Source organism: Oreochromis niloticus, linkage group LG14 (genome assembly GCF_001858045.2).
Source record: "Oreochromis niloticus isolate F11D_XX linkage group LG14, O_niloticus_UMD_NMBU, whole genome shotgun sequence".
NCBI lineage: Eukaryota > Metazoa > Chordata > Actinopteri > Cichliformes > Cichlidae > Oreochromis > Oreochromis niloticus.
The window spans coordinates 9,702,906-9,722,380 of record NC_031979.2 but is presented as its reverse complement, the minus strand read 5'-3'; the positions used below and the strand labels follow the sequence as shown (position 1 = coordinate 9,722,380).

The window sequence follows — 19,475 nt, the reverse complement described above, 5'->3', positions numbered from 1 at the left end:
TGGGTGAAAGCGTCACAGGTGAAAATGAGCAGAAAAGTGCAAATAATAACACGGAGCTCCAAGCAAGTGAGTCTTGTACATGATGGCAGAGACCCAAGACACAAATTAACACTGTGACATTAAACATGACTTTTTTTGTAAAATTCTCTGCATTTTATAAAACAATGAGCTGGTCTAGAAAAAAAGTCAGCTCATGAAAAGCTTTGAGTGCAGTCAGGTCTATAAGTATTTGGACAAGTGTTGCAACTTTGCATCTGAATGTCGCCACATTGGGATTTAACTCTATTAAAAATAACTATAATTTATTAACACAATAGTTTTGATGTACTTTAGTCACATGTTGGCTGTTTTTGTGATTTACAGAGGCAAAATTACAAACAACACGATGTAATTTCTTCTTTGCCTTGTGGCCATGACTTTTCTTATTTCAGAATGAAAGTCATGGTCTTATTTTGCATCCAAAATAAAGAACCAAACTAATTTGAAAAACAAAAAACACTGCACTCTATAAAGATTTCGGAACAGCCTGCTGCAATTACAGTACAGGCGGTCACATAAAATATCGTATTAATATTGCGTATCTGTTTATAGTGTATATATATTTTGTACCATATGAAGCCATATGATAGCCTTAATCCATACAGTAAGAATACATGTAGAGATATGAGTATAAAGCGATGTGAGGTCATATCTAAAATTGTGAATACCTGTAAAATAGTTGGATCATAGCTGTAGTGCCGCCTCAAAGTGAGAGCCACCAGGGTGACTGTAACGTGGGTGAGATGGAAGATTCTCGGTAGGGGTCGCTAATGTCCGCGCAAAGGTAGCAGAAGAATCAGTGACGGTCTCAGGCTCTCCTGTTCATCAGCTCCGCTCAGGCTGGGATCTCTTCCTCCGCTCGGCTTCATCTGCAGCGCTTTCTCTTCGGGAAACTTACCGCTAGAGCCTCATCTGGAGGAGCGCGGAGCTTTTGCACCTGAGTGAAGGACACCATGGCTTACTTCTGGATACACACCGCGTGGATCGCCGGCGTCGCTTTCCTCTTTGGATTTCAAGGCAAGGGACCGTTTTATTCTTTTTATTTGGTTTCCCGCTAGGAAACACTGGAGTTAAGAGGAAAATTACGTCTACAGTGGATATTTAATGTGCGTCTGTCCGTCCGGTGCTGACTCGAGTTATGAAGGTATGTGAAGAGACTTCCCTTCCTGTGAAACACCTGACAGGACAGAGAGGTGTGGAGTCCTCGCGGTGAAGCTTCTCACTTTTACTGTTACAGCAGAGCTTCGTTTGGTCTGAATAAAGTTAGTGGTGAGTGTCTCGGAGCTGAGCTGACAGCAGTGAGCGCGCAGTAGCGCCCTGTGACACAGAAAAGAGCAGCACTGGAGGCTGATTCCCCTGACAGCTTCACTTGAGTCTCCTCAGCAGGGGAGTAGAGTATTGCAGAAACGTGGAGGGTGCTGGACTGTCAGCTCAACAGTTGTGGTTATCTTTTTATCCCCCAGTTTTGTAGTGACGCATACTGTAGATCAGTTTGGATCATTCGTTTATGATCCTTTGCAGTCTTTTTGGCACTGCGCTCATCATGGCAATGAGCCCATAACTGTGGATATGTGATTCATGTGGACTGTTGAGGAAGGGGGAAAAAAACAAAAACAAACAGTGTGTGGTAGAAAACGAGTAACAGAGGATAGTATGTTTGCAGTTAAAGGGGAGATTGGTTTTCGTGCCTCCTCGCTTGTCTATTTTAGCAATTAAATGCCGGCTTTAACTAATAATGCTCTCCAGACTGTGAGCAGATCGGCACTAAAGGAATTTAGGAAGAGCGTGGTGACAGAAGCTGCTTAGTCTAAATTGAAGAGAAACACATTTTTAGGTAAGAAAATATTATCAAACACTTAACAGTCAGTTGGAATAATAATAAGAAGAAGGAGAAGAAGAAGAAAAAGGTGATAGTCAGTGAGTAAGAGCAGTTAACACGTTTCTGTTTAAACCAAGGCACGTGCTGAAGTGTTAAGGATGAACACCACTGGGAGAACCAAGACCTCCATCACCTACAAAGCTGCCTTCCAATTATGTGCATAGATTAGCTTCACCCACAGCAAATTCTTTGTTGGCAGGACCACAGATGCTGAGGAATGTGTGCATGTCAGTCAAAAACAAACAAAAAAAGGTTATGAATTGTTGATTGGTATTATATTTCAGGGGCATTAGCACATAACTCGTTGATCTGCTGATGGAAGAAAATGATTTCCTGGCTTGAAGACAGTATGGAAACATCCATTCATACTTAAGCAGGGTTAGGGTTAGGGTAGGTTAGGGTTAGGGTTAGCAACCTACCCCTGGATGCTCTTTAATCTTTTAAAACCATTGTATTCCCCTCTAAAATGAAACAACATTCACTGACAATTCTGTGTGCCAGTGTGTGCATGTTCTCTGTGTGTTTGTGTGGGTGTCCTTTGGTTACTCTGGTTTCCTTCCACAGGCCAAAAACACTCGTATTTCTGAATTGGCCATAGGTAGGCTGTGAGAGTGTGTGGTTTCCTGTCTCTGTGTCTTAGCCCTGTGATAGACTGCTGATGTGTCCATCTCAGAGTGCACCCCTCCTAATCATTTGACTTTTGTCAAGTGACCCAGCTCCCTGTGACTCAAACTTGGATAAGCAGTTAAAAAAATGGATGGAGTGAGAAAGTGGTTGATGGATGAGTGCCGCCCACTGCTGCGTGACATACTTACACTTTTAGAGATTTTGCAGTATTTTGGTACATGCTGAGCAGGTTTGATGATCAGCGATGGTATTAAAAACCACCTGGCTAACATAGTCTCTCGGTACACCTGCAAAAAATGTTTTGACTCATCACGGCATTGGCACGGGACTTCGAGGAGTATTCTGGGTATGTGTGGATGACTTGAGGCACATAGCAGTAAAATCTTGTAAAATTGCAGAATCTTTAAAAAGCGTACATAAGAAGATGAGGCTGTTGTTTGCAACTAATAAGTAATGAAAAACAGCTCCCTTTTTACTGTGGGAAGAAAGAAGTCTTCAGAACTGAATCAGTCTACAGAAAGATTGTCAGCGCTATGAATAAAAATTGGCATATGTCTACATTAGCAGAATACTGCCTATTATGTTAGTATTGCGAAGAAGCTAGATGTAATCACAGCCTATTGTATTTTCTGTTCACTGAAGCATTATAATTTTGCTAATCAGTATACCGTGTTCACATAGCATATTACTGCCATATATTACCAATCACACTAGCTGTGATGTGGGTTGCCACAGTTTGTAGTTACATGTTTAGGGTGCAAGTCAGGTCGCGATATGGTCAACAGTGTAAGTTATGCTGTAGGTAAGATTATGGTGCAGGTTACAGCCACAAGTATGGGACTACACTATACTGAAGATGATGAACACAGTATTATAAATACAGCTTGACATTAGCTTCTACACTATACAGCAGCGACAGACCAAAACAAGAAAGAGCAGTTTAAGCAAAATATTAATTCATTTTGAATTTGATGGCAGCAACACATCTCAAAAAAATGGAGCGACCAAAGGTGAAAAAAATAAGTAGTACTCAGAACAAACAACTGAAGTAACATTTTATTAGGTTATTGGATATAAAAAGGGAACCTTTTTATATCCAATAACCTAATAATTAATAAAGGAACCTTTATTAATTTGCAAAAGAAGAGAACCGTGCACAACATCAGCACAAGATTTTAAATTTGGAGAAATCTCTGTGCGCAATGGACAAGGATGAAAATTAATATTAGATGCCTGTGATCTCTGGGCCCTCAGGTGGCACCGCACTAAAAACACAGGTGTGATTCTGTCATTGAACCATACCTGATTCCATGGGCTCAGGAACATGTTCAGAAACAACACAGTGTGCCATGCTATCCACAAATACAGGTCAAATGTCTGTCATGCAAAGAAGAAGCCATATTGGAACATGATCAAGAAATGCTGCCGTTTGCTTTGGACCAAAGCACATTTAATATGGACTGAGGGGAACTGGAAAATCCTTCTGTGGTCAGATAAATCGAAATGTTTAATTCTTTTTGGAAAACATGAATGCAGCATCATCTAGACTAAAGAGGAGCAGGACCATACGTTCCATTTCCAGTCACGTTTTTCAGTGAAGCTCTCGCATATTTCAGCAAGATAATTCTAATTTCTTCACAGCAGAAAACTCTCATCCCAACTTTTTTGAAATGTGTTGCCACCATCGAAGTCAAAATAAACAGCTATTTTTCTTTAAAAGGTTAAATTCTTAAGTTTATTGTGGATTTACAAGATTTGGTTTACAAGATTTGTAAATCACTGCATTCTGGTTTTATTCAAATTTTGCACAGTGTCTGAGCTTTTTGGGGGGACTTGGATTGTATTTTCCGAACTCCTAGAAAGTAATGACTTTACCTGTTGAAAACCTGAACTGCATGAGTGAGGGGAAAAAAAAGAAAGGATAAAATATCTATAGTTAGGATTCCTGTCAGTATCTCTTACGTTAAACTACGAGTTAGTAAGCTGTCAAAGTTTTTTTTTCTCTTCCCCTCCCCTTCAGCATTCCTCTCATTAATTTACTAGTAAACCTCAGTCATGAGCTCCTTATTGTCCCTTAGTGGCTTTTAAAAAAATCTTTGTCGACCAAAGCCATCCTTTTTTTGTTTATATCTAGACCTCTACTGGAATTATTTTCCCAGTGCTGCATGCGCATGACAGACAGTAAAATCATTGACTGCAGGCTGAGCCATTGTTTCCTCTGAGGGGAGCAGTGATAGCCATCTCTCTGCAAAGCTACTTTAAAACTGTCATCTGCTGTGACTTCAATTGATTTGGATGTTGACACTGTTTGCTGCCGGCTTTGTGCAGCCAATGAACCAGACTGCCAGATGAACCGATTTCATTAAATAACATACTTGCATGAAAGTGGGGTGGGCTTTGGGCAAAGACTTTGAATTTTATGTGTATATTTGCCCTTTTCCTTAATTATGTAATCAGCTCAGCTACTTTATTCAGTTAACACGTATTTATCTTCTGCTGAGCATCAATTTTAATCACTCAGGTAGATCTGTGTTCCACCTACTCTGTCTCCCTCTAACAAGGCCAGCTGCTAAAATGTGAATAGTAATTCATCACCAGTGCAGTGTATGGATTTTACTTTTACACTATATTAAGTAGTTAAATTGAAAAATACTGCTTTTATCAAAACCTGCAAACAGGATATCTCAGGAGTTCTGGAAGTGGTCCCGTTTAATAAAGTGAGCCAATACAGTAAGAGCTCTTTCATTATTCCCTTGTGGCAGTATGAAACAAAGCTCTTGGTTTTCATGAGCTTTAATGATGCTTTAGCACAGCTCTTTTATTCATGTATTTTTTTAAATGAAAGAAGAGAAATTAGAAAGACTGTTGAAATCACTCACAATGTGACCAAAATGAGTTTAGTGGATTTCACGTTGGTGCTTGCGATCCCAAATTTGCTCAGCTTCACTGAAGAGCACCTGTCACTGATATGTCATCTTGTCTGTTAGATTTTCTAATCTACAGCTGGGAAAACCATTTTCTTCCTCTCTGAGTTTTAATTTGCTGCAAAAAGTTGTGCTTCAGTGATTATGACATATTTTCATCATTGGTGGCCCAGGCTTTGTGACTTGGGAATCACTGACATTAGAATCATGCAAACAAGCATTTGTTTTCTTAGGCAGCAGACGACTTCAGGGACGGTTTACAGGGAGAGAAGTGTATCTGTCATTGGAGACGAAGATGAAGATTGCTCCACTTCCTCTGACTGTTGGTGGTTTCCAGATAATATACTCAAACAAAGTTTCAGGCTCTTCAGCTGTTATCTTCTCTCTAACTAGCCAAAACAAATTTCTATCTTTTCAAAGGGGAAATCTTTTGAAAAGTATTATTTTCTCAACTTTTAAAAAGAAGTGTTTTGGTCTCTGCTTTATTGATAAGATCCATTTGCTGTCTGAAAGTGGACTTTATCTGTGCTAATAAATTAAGATAAGGGATGTCTGTTTTTGCCTTGTTGTGTGGCCGAAACTAGTTGTGATATCTGATTCCAATGAAGTCTCTTGAGATGTAAGAAAGTAGATAATCACTCCAGTGATCAAAGCCCTTTGACTTTAGGCAATCACCAAGCATGAATTCTCTATATATTTTTTTCCTAATTAAGCCCTTTTAACCATTTATAACATCCATACCATATCAATCCCTTGCATGTATATGACATATATAGATAAAAACAAGTGTAGCTTCTGTTTTCCTTGCCTCATTGCATGTACACTCTAATAAGTACTTTTTAATGTAAAATGTAATTATGAATGCCTGCAGGTCTGTGGCGTAGCTTGTGTGATTCATAGTTTGTGACCCTGTGTATTTTGTTTATTTGGGTGAACGAACTTGATTAGTATTAGATCATTTATGCAAAGTTACATTATGATTTCATTTCGTTTCATCTGCATTAACAAAGCTATCAAATGAGCAGGCCTTAAGTAAGTCAACCGTTTTTCCTCACTCATCCAGGGTGGTGCATATTGGCGCTCTTGTAGAAAAGGAGGTTGCTAGTTCTGACATAACATATCTGCCATGGTTGGAGTTAATGAAACAGACTAACAAAAAGTAACATATCCCGGCATACTTTAAACCTGTGGAACCAATGCTCAGGAAAATGGTCTTCACATATTCAAGAAATACAAACAAATACAGCATTGATTTGTATTAATATCAAATCAATGCTGATACTGCTTATGAGTACTCATCAAACAAGAGTAAGCTCTGAAAGGACTTGATGTGTATACAGACACCACACGGTTTATTAAGTCATGGGCTTGTATGGGCTTGGACCCCTTTTTACCTTCAGAACCGCCCTAGTTCTTTGTGGCATAGAGTCACACGGGATTGAGATCTTGTAACATTACAAGATCTTTTAACTCATTATTCAAAAAACAAGCTGTAGATGGTCTAAGGAGTTTGGAAAGAAAAGCGACTGGACTTCCTTAAGTTTCCTTAAGACGTTTCACCTCTAATCCGAGAAGCTTCTTCAGTTCTAAGAGCAATTGGTGGAGAGTCCCAGATTTTAAGCCCTGTGGGAGTGTCCCCAAGAGGGTCATGGACCTCCTATTGATCCTCTACCTAATCACACGAGCCAAGGTGTGAAAACGGCTGTGGCTCACAATCAGTCAAGGTTTCGGGTGAACGCATTATGAAATCTAGCCCCACCCTATCATCTGATTTCCTGAGGTCAAATGGTCCAGAATGTGAGTGGGCCTTAAGGCGTCTGGGAAGGGATCTCAAAAGTGGATTATAGATGCCAGATAGTTAGTGTCGTAATCTCAGTGGACATAGATGGCTTCTTTCACTCCTCTTTCAAACCATCTGTCTTCTCTATCCAAAATGTGAACATTGGCATCCACGAAAGAGTGACCTTTGTCCTTTAAATGCAGATGAAAAGCTGAGTCCTGAACACCTTGACGGGAGTCTCGGCTGCAACGGCGTTGCGATTTACCGAAAACGGAGATTATTTAAAACTCCTTTTTTAATGTGTGGACGAGGATTACAGAGTTTGTCACGCAACGTCAAAGGTATGTGCCTCTTTTCACGTCACGCTGTGCGCCACGTTATTGTTTACATGAGATGAATTGCAGAATGGCAGATAGAGACAAAATACTGTTAATCTGACTATCTTCAGGTTTTACAGCTTACATATACACACGCAGTTACTGTCCCTGCATTTAGAAGGGCAGAGGCGTCACGGTGTAATTATTTTACATATAGTTGTTTTTTTTCCTGTGTAATAATATTCAACATTGCTATCAATACATTTTTCAAAAAATGTCTCTCTGTGCAAAATGGGTTTAAACAGATAAACAGCTGTGGGATACTGTTTGTCCGTGATTTGAACCGGGGGGAACAAATTACGGCAGGATCAGCCTGATATTATTTGTATCCCACTGTAACTTTACTGCATAAAGAGCTAACATGTCCAAAATGTCAGGAGTAGTTAGTTATTACAAGAAGTGTTTGTGAACTAAAAATGAACATTGTTGGATACTGTCTGGCCGTGATTTGGAGAGCCCAGCCCGTGCTCCCGACGCAGGGAAAACTATTTGCAGGGGAGACCTACCTCGGCACTTGTGCAGGTGAAGCCAAAGGGAAGATATGCTTCACCATATTTTCTAGTCTTTGGCTTGGAAGGAAGTTGGTTTGGAAACATATTTGGCGATGCTTCATCTCCTGGTTTGCGTTTGTGTGGGAGCCCTGTCAGAAACCTGTCCATTATGCTAGCAGTGTCCAAGCTTTCTTTTTTTTTTCTTTTCATACCCCCCCTGCAATGGCTCTGCGCCCCCCCTAGGGGGCGGGCCTCACACTTTGGGAACCTCTGATCTAAAGGATGCCAATGTTCACACATATCAGGAATTGGGCAAATAGTTTCAGTTTCAGTTTAATTGACTTTGAACTACTTGCAAAGTATTTTCCTTTTTTTTAATTTAAAACTTGTAAACTGTTGGCTAACATTATAAATGCTTACACACTCATAATTTAAGCAATGTTATACCTCATAGTAATGTTAGTAGGCTACTCAGAAATCATCCTAACATTTTAGCCCGTGTTCTGACAACAAAATTTAATTTTCACATTGTAAATAAATGCTCTGCCACCACCATGCCTGTTAAATAAAACAGTTCTGATGTACACTGAGGTCCCAAGAAAGCAAAAATACATCCATTATGTGCAGCATGTGTCCCGATTGTTTAGCTAGAATGTTTTTTCTGCATTGTTGTACTGACTGTGTTTAACACTCATGTACAAAACAGTAACACTGTTGTATCTGGTGAATACCTAACACAATATTATGCATAATGAATCCTGCCTCTATACATGACAGACTGCCAGTGGAAGCAGTTACATTTTCCTTTCGGCTGTGTTTGTTGTCAATGTTTCCTACACACACCTGCTGCCTGTAATTGACAGTTTAACTGCTAACGCTAAAGATGTTATGAAATCTTGTAAGATCTTATAAAATAGACATGCTGTGTTTTCTAGGAATCCAAAACTACTCTGTGAGAAATCATTAAAAAAATGATTAATTCTTTCATTATGGTGACTTCAACAGAATCTGTCAGTGTAAAGCAATTAAAAATTTTATTTGGCTGATTCTTTTTTTTTATTAATGAAAAATAAAGTCAAGTGCTCTGAAAGTAAACAGAAATATACGACATTTAATGAACAGCAAACGTTTTGGGCTAAAAAAATTACCAAAATACTGTAACATTTTACTGAGACTGGTTCCTCACAATAAAAAGCTGTACTGATTTTTATAGCATTATTCTTGAATTAAGTGTTTACCCATTAAATATATACATGCATCTATTTCCTATTAATCCTACTTTCAAACTGGTTAATCCTCTTCATGAAAACAACCCCAATACTGTGTTCAGCTGATGGATTCAAGCAGTTCACCAGAGTGCAGACAGTTCTACCACTGAGCAAGATTAATGGACTGGTGAACCATTTAAAATCTAATTGTTTTGTCAGTTTTTTGCTCATTTCAGAGTGAATGGAAAACGATTTTTAAACTGTTTAATGTGATTTTTTGATGCCATATATCTGAATTAGGGCATGGGGCTGTACATGAGCCTGAAACTAAATCTTTTATAAACCATTTTTCTACTCTCTATTTCTCATAAAATGTCCTGATTTGCAGTTTCCTCCAGCCCACCAGTTAATCTTATACCATCCTATTGAAAAAATCCTCAAAACATGTACTTTGGATACCATTTCAATTTCAAGAGCTCTAATGTGCAGCCATCAAATTTAGAAATAATCAGAAGTACTGTGGATATATACTTTGAGTTTCAAAGAATTTTTTAATTGCTATCATTTCTCGTACTTTTTTCAGCATCAATGTTTTCGTAATGTTATTTTTTTTTCTTCATAGTTATACTTGAACTGCTCCTCTTGACTGAAGTAGGTGGCACTTGATCAGCACATTTTCAACAGAAGAAACAAATGATGTATCTGATGCCTCTCTCGCAGAGAGTGCACTGAGCGCACCTAGTACCTGATTTTAAAAAAAGTTATCAAAGAGATTCAGTAACTAAAGTCATGATAGCCATTATCTGTGAGTGGGATTTTAGGTGTTAACACAAAGAAAATCTGCTCTGTGAAACGTGCTTTATAGTACATCACTTAGGCCAGAAGTTGTTTTTAAATGAAACATTTGGTTAATCAAAAAAGAAGTAAAAAATCTGGTTGAATATGTAGCACCATAATAACAGGTCTTAATGATGCCTAACAGTGGCTTATAAAGCCCAGAAGTAAGAGCTGGACATAAACTGGTCACATTTGTGAACAAGTCTGTGTGAAAATTGCTGCAAATTCTGCTGGACACTCTGTACATGCTGTTGTGATCAAAGCCAAATGCAGTGATTAGTTTCAGTTGCAATCCTGATGTTTCCTCTGTCCAAACATGCCCGATTGGATTTTGCCTGCAGTGTAAAGCCAGTCGTACTGGGCTGACAAACAGAGATTCTACAGTAGCTCAGTCGATGACAGTGAGAGCATAGTTAGAGGACCTTCATGACTGGAACAAACAGATTCAAATAACACACTAAGCAAGTCTGAAAACACACTTAGCTTTCAACCAGTATTTCAGCACACATGTCAGGATGCCGAATACCATAATTTGTAGATGGAAAGGAAAAAACAAGGATCATACACTGAGGAAGAGGAAATAAATGGATGTGTGTCACTCCGTGCTGCATGCGAGGTAAGGCGTCTTTTATAGCCATCCCACATGGCGTGTGGGTGTTATAACAGACTAGATTTATACAGTCAAGAAGCTTAATGATGCTGTTGAGCAGCAGTCTGCATGCAGAGTCACACATATACATTCACACTTATGTGAAACAGAAGAGCAGGAAACTGCAGTACCGTAAAAAAAAGGAGAATTGCATTGTAGATATGTGATACTACTCTTACTATTAGAGTGAATTTAATTGTAGTTACTCAGCAGTTACTATAAAAAAAAATCAGCACTGGGATGAAAAGTGAGTTCATATCACTTAGATCACATAGGAGCCTTTAATCAGACAACTTATCAGTTTTTCCATTAAGCGTGCTGAAGGTTTAATACTGTTTAAGAGCTGTTAAGACTAACAGAAGAGTAAGAGTTTAAGTTTAACTGGGATAATTTATCACCTCGAGATGAATGCTGTTGTTGTGATTTGGCGGTATATAAATAACATTTAAATTGAATTGAATTGATTCATTTACCAGATGTCTGTGAAGATAAACCTCATAGAGTTCTGAGCAACATGACCCCGTGCAAGCATGTGATTCATTATTTCCATTGTTCCAGTTCTGAATAGGCTACAGAAACTGTGGTATTGGGCCATATCAACACAGGTGGGCATCTTTGTTCGTCTTGCTATAATGCGTGCTGCAGTAAATTTACATAAGCCAGTTTCCTCAAGGTTCTTTCTACATAAATACGGTCTTGCAATTTTTTGACAAGACACAAACCACATTATTGATAATTAGCTTTTCTTTATCCTGTTCATCAGTAAATACAATGGACACATTTAATTATTTGTAACATTATCACATTGTTTACGACAAGCGAGGAAAAACAGGTGTGGAGCTTTCACAAAATATGACATTCATGTCAGAAAGATACGGAAGGAAGTCTCATTAGGATTGGGATTCATTTTTCAGGAGAGACAATTAGAGCACAATTATAGACAGATAATATGAAAATCCATTATACATTTTCAGAATTATGAATAGCCTGTGCAAGATTGATACTTAAATAAAACATTTTAATGAAAAAGGAGAATGTAGCTTATTAGGTTTCTTTTTTCGTATTGTTGCTATTAGAAGCAAAAGCATGATTTGTTTTTGTGTGAAAATCCAAATCCCCGTACCTGAGAACAAAAAAACCAAAATGCAACTGCTGTTGTGCTGTGATTAAATCCTGACTTCTCTGTGGGATTAGCAGTATTTGACTTCAGGCATTATCAAGCACAAATAAGTATAAAACAATGACAACATTTTTTAAATTTTATGTTCAATAAATTTGCACTTTACTTTCTGCACATGTAATTTTGCATTAATTTGGGGTATACGCAAACATGAGACACTTTCTAAATCCCCTACAACAGCCAGTGGGCATCATTTTGACCCTGTGCTGCAACAAAATTAGTAATGACAATAACAATGACAACAAAGGTATTTCATGAAGAATTTAAATGGTAGTCTTCATTTAGATTGGAGAAAATCATAATCTAAGATTAAGTTTCAGGGGGTGTATTTTATTTTCAGAGTCTTGTATTTACAATATCACAAAATAGCCTTGATGTAGTTTTAACCACCCACTTTAAGCTGTATGTTTGGGCTTGGTGAAACTCTGAGCACAGCCTCAGACTTAATCAGGTATTCATTAGCTTTGTACCAGACTCTCAGTTGCAGATGTTTAATATTTTCACATTGCCTAACAGCTCATCTTAGGCTATCAGCTCTACCCACAGATAACAATGTCTCAGCTGATGTTAAAAGAGGGTGATCTCTCTCAGACAGTTTTGCTGCTTTGCCATGTCCACATTGAAGTAGAGAAGAAGAACAAGGGATGGATGAAGATTGACAGCCAACTTCTGTTTCTTTGATTCCAATTTGTCATTAGTTCCTCCAAAAATTCAGGTTGAAATGCTGCACAGGAGTTAGGAGGCATGAGCAACCCTGTGTAGCCATCCAGCCTGAGAGAAGAAAGGCTTTATTTTTTTGTGGTGAAAACCAAATGTATGTATGTCTGCTTTCATAGGGTGTCTTTAGTGGTTTCCCTCTTTTTATAATGCACATTTTTTTCCATCTGATCTCCTCATCTACTTTACATAGCCATGCATGGATAATTTATACTACCATAAATAATTACTGGACTTTTTGAAAATCTATCTGTAAATTTAAATTCACTTTATAACGTGCATATTAGCACGACTCCGCTGACAGTTCTTGTAGATGAGTTTTTAATGATTGTTTGGAGTTGATTTCCACCGCTGTACATTATTCTTGTACTGATCCTGCTTGACCATGTATTAAAAAATACAAATAGAGATTATACATTTTTTTTAAAGAAAACAATTAATCCAAAATGCAGAAGGAGTTTGTGGAAAAACTAAATACACTCGTACTAATTACATAGAAATGAAAAGTGTAAGTAGCAGCCAGGTACTGCTAATCAAACTTGTACTTGATTAATTGATGAGCACCTCTGTAATACCAGAAAAAATATCCGTTTGCTGGTATAAAGCATCAAGGCATGTGTTAGCACGATGTCAAGCAGAAAGGACATTAGTGTTTTGGGTGGCTGTATCTCAGGAGGTAGAGCAGGCCATCTACTAATCATAATGTTGGTGGTTCCAACATACATCATAACAGGTCTCACTTCCATTTTTTAAGCATTCCCTTTCACTCCCACTCCTATCCTTTTATCACAAATTACCCCTGATACTCTACCTGCTCAGTCCTCCCTGCTCTCAGTTCTTCACCTCTCCTGTGCATGGTCTACTGCTTAGGATGACTGACTACAGGTATTTAAACTCCTACCTCTACTGCTTCCAGCTTCAGCTGCTTTCCTTTTATTCACACATGTATTCTGTCATGCTTTTACTGACTTTTCTCTTCTCTCCAGAGCGTACCTTCACCTCTTTAGGTTCTCTTCCTCTTGCTCTCTACTCACACTACAGATTGCAATGTTGTCTGCAAACATCATAGTCCACTCCTGCCTGACCTCATCTGTCAGCCTGTCCATCACCATTGCAAACAGGAGGGGCTTAGAGTGGATCCCTGATTTAATCCCACCCCCACGTTGAAGCCAACCACTCCTACTCCTCATCTCACCACAACCTCATTTTATTGTCTTCCCACTGACACAGTGCAATTCCTTCTGACCTTCTCTATACTTTATTATAGATGCTCTATACTCTATCAGGACTCTCAAAGCAAGCATCACAACTACAGTGCTTGCGAAGCTTCAGCAGGTATTTTAAATGTCATCTTGGTATGGCTGAGCAGCTTTATTCCTCTGTTGTTACTACAGCTCTGCAAATCATCCTTGTTCTGTGATCTACTTGCAATGATGTTGTGTGATGAAGATAATTCACAGCAGAGTGGCTGAAAACGAAAAGTTGCAATAACCCAGTCAAAGTTCAAACCTCGATCTGGTTGAAATTCTTTAGAGAAAACCTCAAGAGAGCTGTACAAAAATGAATACCTGCAAACTTCAATGAACAGAAACAACACTTTTAAGAAAAGCTGGGCAGAATTCCTCTACAGTGGAGGAGGGTGTAAAGAGGGTGTACTTACTTTTTGACATGACTGTACTTGGAATCCTTTTGAATATGTTAAAATGTTGAGTTTACTAATTCATCCACTTCATATTATTTAAAACAAAGGCTGGTTTCTCTCGAATTGTTTATATTCTAAGGATGTTCCAAAGCTGATTTTATAATAGATGTAGACTTAGCTTGTTCTCAATTAAGATGAGCTGATTGCAGATTAGAGTATTAAGGATTACTTGAAGTCTAAATGAAGTTTGATTTAATGATTCAAATAAGCAGGTTTAACTGTTGCTTAACAATGTCTGTAAGGGAGCATATGCTACTTGAAAGGCCAGATTTACTAAGTGAGGCAACAAGATTTAGACACTTTTAACCTATCGGCTAACAGTAAAAAGTAAAGGAGCCTGCTAATAGAAGACCAATGTTTGTAGGCATCTTGAATTGGGATATGAGAATATGACTGTTTGCGATCAAAATATATTCTTTCAGTTCAGTTGAGTTCTGCTTTTTTTCTTCCTCTGTTATCACCATTAGTGAAAAATCTGTGGGTGAGCAGCTTTACAGCATGGGTTTCCATGGATGAGCAGCTCCTGGAACTGTAAGGTGGCTCGGTTCTTATCAATTTATTGTCTCTAAATGAACACCAATGTGATGAACTTCCTGTTCATGACATTAACGGTGCTTATGGTCACAGTATGTATATGTATATATATATATATGTATGTTGACATCTGTTGGTATCAAAGAAACTATAGAACTCATTATTGCACTAAAGGAGGCAGCTGAACATATCTAAAGGAGCATTCCTGCCTGCAGTGGCAGACGAGTGTGACACAGACTGGAGTCACATTCCAGCATTTCATTTGGAAGTGATGCATTTGTTTATCTTACATGTGTTTATCTCAAAATTGAAATGAAGTACAGCAAAAATTACATGATGAATAAATCTGGTTCAAATTGCAGCTTGTGGTGATTAAAATTCTCGTAGTAACAACAGTTACTTGGTTACATTTTTACATTACATTGTACACTCTGTCAATTTGTCTCATTATTGGAGCAATTGTTCTACTCTTTGCACCTTTAAAGCAAAAGTACGTTATTACTGTTAATGATGATGCTTAACCCAGATGTGCTACTTACTTACCTTATTCCAGGACTCTGCAGTGTCTGACTAAGCTGAGATTGAGCCACATGCCACACTAAAAGACACTTAAACATTTGTCTTCTTGCTTTTATGTTTGTGTATGTATCGAGAGCAGTGAAACTGCACATTAATTATTCCGAAGTGATAACGACAGATTTAATGCTGGTGATTCCTGCTAGGTGGGAATAGCAGGGAGATAAATGATTACTCTGTGGTCTCATTATTAGTGATGCTTATAGCGTTTGTTGATTATATCAGAGATTATACTGTTGTCATATTATTGTATTACTGCTGTACAAACTAAGGCATAAACAGTTGATTTTTATTTTTTCTTATCCAGCAGTCAGAATGATCAGTTAAAATACATGGATGATACACGGACATTATCAGATGATACACCCCACAGAGGGTGTTGATGAGTGTGTGTGATTTGACATGATGAGGTGAAGAGATGTGTTGATGTTAATTTGGCTGAACTGCATCTTATTTTCCATCGTTCTGTCCTTACTCACCAGGGGTTGTCTTGATTATAGCAGATGCCTTTGGTACCTCCTCACCTGTGCCCTCTGTTAACACGGCAGGTGCATACTCTGCTGTATCTTGAAGTAGTGTAACTTAATGTCATTCCATATCAATAGAAGTTTGTTGGGGGTTTTTTAGTTTTAAAAAAAGTGGGACAGGGTTGTCTCTGATTGGTTCTAGTAAATTCAGTTTCTTAATTTAAATATGTTATAACTAATCAAGAGAGATCTGAAGTAAAAGTACATATTTATAATCTGGACAACAGTTAATGTTAATGCACTGCAACACTCTTAAATGCATATTTTGCATGGCTAATGGAAGGATGAGTCTAATAATGTTGCTCATGTCATTGCAGTCATTGAGTTAAATATTAAACAGCTTTACATACTATTCTTAATGCTACAGCTTATGTTAGACTCCTAATTGTAAAAGCCAGAGTGTCATGCTTTAACCCTTTAAAGCCTGAAACATAAAATATATGCCAAAAATTTTTATTTATTTATTTTTTAAATGGAACGTTTATTCAGTCTTTGGACAAGTAAAAAATATATATTAATTTACATATACAAGTTTTATTTTGTATGATATGTTTTATTTTGTATCAAAAGCCACGACTTCAAGCCAGATCTATATTTATATCTGTTATTAATTTAATTTTGTCTATTTGTAGCTCCTCTAGCAAAAGCAACGTGTGGACAATATGTTGCAACAACCTCTTCGTCTTTAAAGACAGTTCTAAAGGACTCGCTCATGGTGAGTTCTTGGTGCGTGTTTCTTTCATATGATCTCACAGATCCAAGTAGCCTGTTCATGAAATGTCTTCTCTCTGGCATTAACATCAGCAGAAATCACGTGTAACAGGAGCATCATGAGATGGGTTTCTATGGCCAGGTAATATATAGTATAGGGGTTTTTTTTCCTGTACTTTTGTTCACATAGAGTACATTTCAAATGACACATTCAGCTTGTTTACAACTCTGTCCAGCTAAAGCCATAAGTTTTTTTTCTTTCTTTCAGTGTTTGTTTGGTTTGGCCCACACAGGAAAAAGGGATCTGTCTCCCCCTTTAACAGGTCCTATCATACAAGCTTCCCCCGTCTGTCTAGTGCAAAGATTGAAATTCACTTTGACAGAAGGTTTTTAAAAGCTATCTTTTTATTTTAGGGAATGAATACATTAAAAATACTGATACATTAAGTTAAAAGAGTAATTCATACGGCTCTAATGCAGTAATAACATCCCAAGGTACAAATGGACTTGCCTCCAGGAACACTCGTGCCGTGCCATGCCATTTGGGAACCAGTGATGTAAATGATATACTAATGGCAATGCTAAGTAATGTACCAATGGATTTAGCTGGGAGGAGTAACACACGATTGATTTTGCCTTAATGGTCTCAGTTGTTGAGTAAGACTTCAGTAATGAATCATTGTCTACTTTTAGCAGAAAATAATTTGTCACGTTTACTTTTGATGGTTTTCACCTCAGTTGCTTTAGTTCAGAAGGGCTCAGGCTCAACACTGTGTTTATAGCAGTACATTTATGCTCTCTCAAACTGAAGTTTCAGTAAACTATGAGGGCAGGTTTATAATAAAAAATATTAAGTTGCTCAAAACTAAATTGTATCTTTGGTGGATTTTTGAGGAAAATGCAACATAAAGTTTGTCTTCTTTTAAAATTTGCACTCTTCTTCTCTGTTTCAGCTAATGGTAAAATAGTATATTACACATAATCTATGTGAGAGTATAAAAGTCAAAGATGGAGAAAGATTGAGTGTAGCGAGGACACCACCTCCTGACCAGTCTACTGGAGTTTATATACCACAGCAAGACTTTACCCTGAGCCAAAAAGGCAATATTCTCACATTTATCTATGTATACTTGAAGCCTTCTTAAAGACTGGTTTGTATGTTGATGCCGATGTTGTTGTCAGATCCTTGAGAACTGACCTCCATCATTTATGTCTACACTGCAGAGCCTCATGAAGGGAGTGTGTCATATGTAGACCGATAATGAATTCATTGTTGCAAACTCTCGGACAGATTGACTGAGTTTTAGACTGATGTAAAGTTTTTGACCAGTTCAGGAACTCCACAGACTTTTGGAAAAGATACAGTCTTGGAAGTGTGAATAGCAGGTAAAGCTAATCTCTGTTTTTCTGTCTTTTCCAAACTGGCTGTGATGTTTTTAGACAGTATTTTTCTCAAACATTTTACTTTTTTTTTTTTATCATGAGTCCCCACCAGCTCCCATCAACTTATTGTGATTGGACTATATTGTTCCTAATATAGTCCATTAAGGACAACTCTATAGAATTAGATTAGTGATTAGTGATTAGTGAGATTAGTGATTAACCGATTGCTCTATAATTAAACAGTCATGGCAGGTTGGTCTATCGTTACAAGAGAGTTTGTTAGTGTGGTTGCTTTGTGTTTGAAAAGTTTGGAAAAGAAACTTCAGGCACATGGCAAAGAATGATACAAAAATTGTAATTTTTCAGATGCAAAATTGCTTTGTAACGTATATACAGACTGAAAGTGCTGGAATTTTTTGAAAAAGTTAATCCACAAAAGGCACATCAGTCAACAATAAGTTGGTCCTGCTGTTTCTAAGCATGAAAGAGTTGAAATCGAGATTTTTGGGTTCATCCTATTCTCACAAGAAGGCAGCAATAAGGAGAATTTCATGGTTGGATCCAGGAATTAAAGCTGTATCACGGCTGCTTTCGTTCATATTTCAGGATGTCAGTAGAGCACTTTGAGGTCTTGTTGGCAGAGTTTGGACCACATCTGAGGAGCCAGAGAAATCATTTCAGGGAGCAGATTGAGCAACATCTAGCTGTGTGTCTGAGGTAAAATGGGATTATTTTTTTTAGTATTTCCATATCGCTCAAGACTGGTGCACGTTTTGAACTGTAAGCGCACTTTTTGCCAAATGCAGTGGTCTGATTGGTCAGGTCTGTTTAGTCGCACGCAAAAAATCTGGAAAAACTGCGCTTGATTTGTAAAAACAAAATGCATGAAATTGTGGTCAGTGTGGATGTATTCACTAAGAAAAGGTGGCACAAAATTGTGGCGTAAAAATTTACATATCCGATGTAAAGACCTTTAGTCTGGGATAGAAATACCACTTAGCTGTGCTTTTTTGGGGTTTTTTGTTTATATTTGACTTTGCACTCCAGCATGTTAATATGATATATTAACAGTAGTGAGTGAGCTACCAGAAACTAAATATGTTTTTGCACTAAAAAAGAGAAACCTCTCACAAAGACTTAAACATGACTCACCACAGCAGTTTATTGTCTGAAACCTCATTTTTGCTGAAGAGACCGTGTGCTCTAATGCAACAGCTTTTCATGGGACTCTAGACCTTATTATTGTTTATCTTATCCTCACACACATTCTTCTCACACTGAAAAAACTGGGCTGTTATTATTAATATTGTTAAGACATTTTTTTTAAAAAAAGC

At 37.8% G+C, this 19,475-nt stretch overlaps 1 protein-coding gene across 2 annotated transcripts in view; it reads left to right on the top strand.

The window, feature by feature from the left end:
• Nucleotides 1-827: 827 nt before the first annotated feature.
• The window catches only part of lsamp (limbic system associated membrane protein), a 436,734-nt gene continuing 418,086 nt past the window's right edge, over nucleotides 828-19,475 (top strand). The window contains exon 1 of one of the 2 annotated variants that reach the window (XM_013273852.3): nucleotides 828-1,056. In XM_013273852.3, coding sequence (XP_013129306.2) covers nucleotides 993-1,056 — 64 coding nt within the window. In that variant the 5' untranslated portion in view covers nucleotides 828-992. Of the gene's footprint in view, nucleotides 1,057-1,128; nucleotides 1,184-19,475 lie in introns of those variants that run through there. The other variant, XM_025897858.1, reaches the window with a different exon arrangement.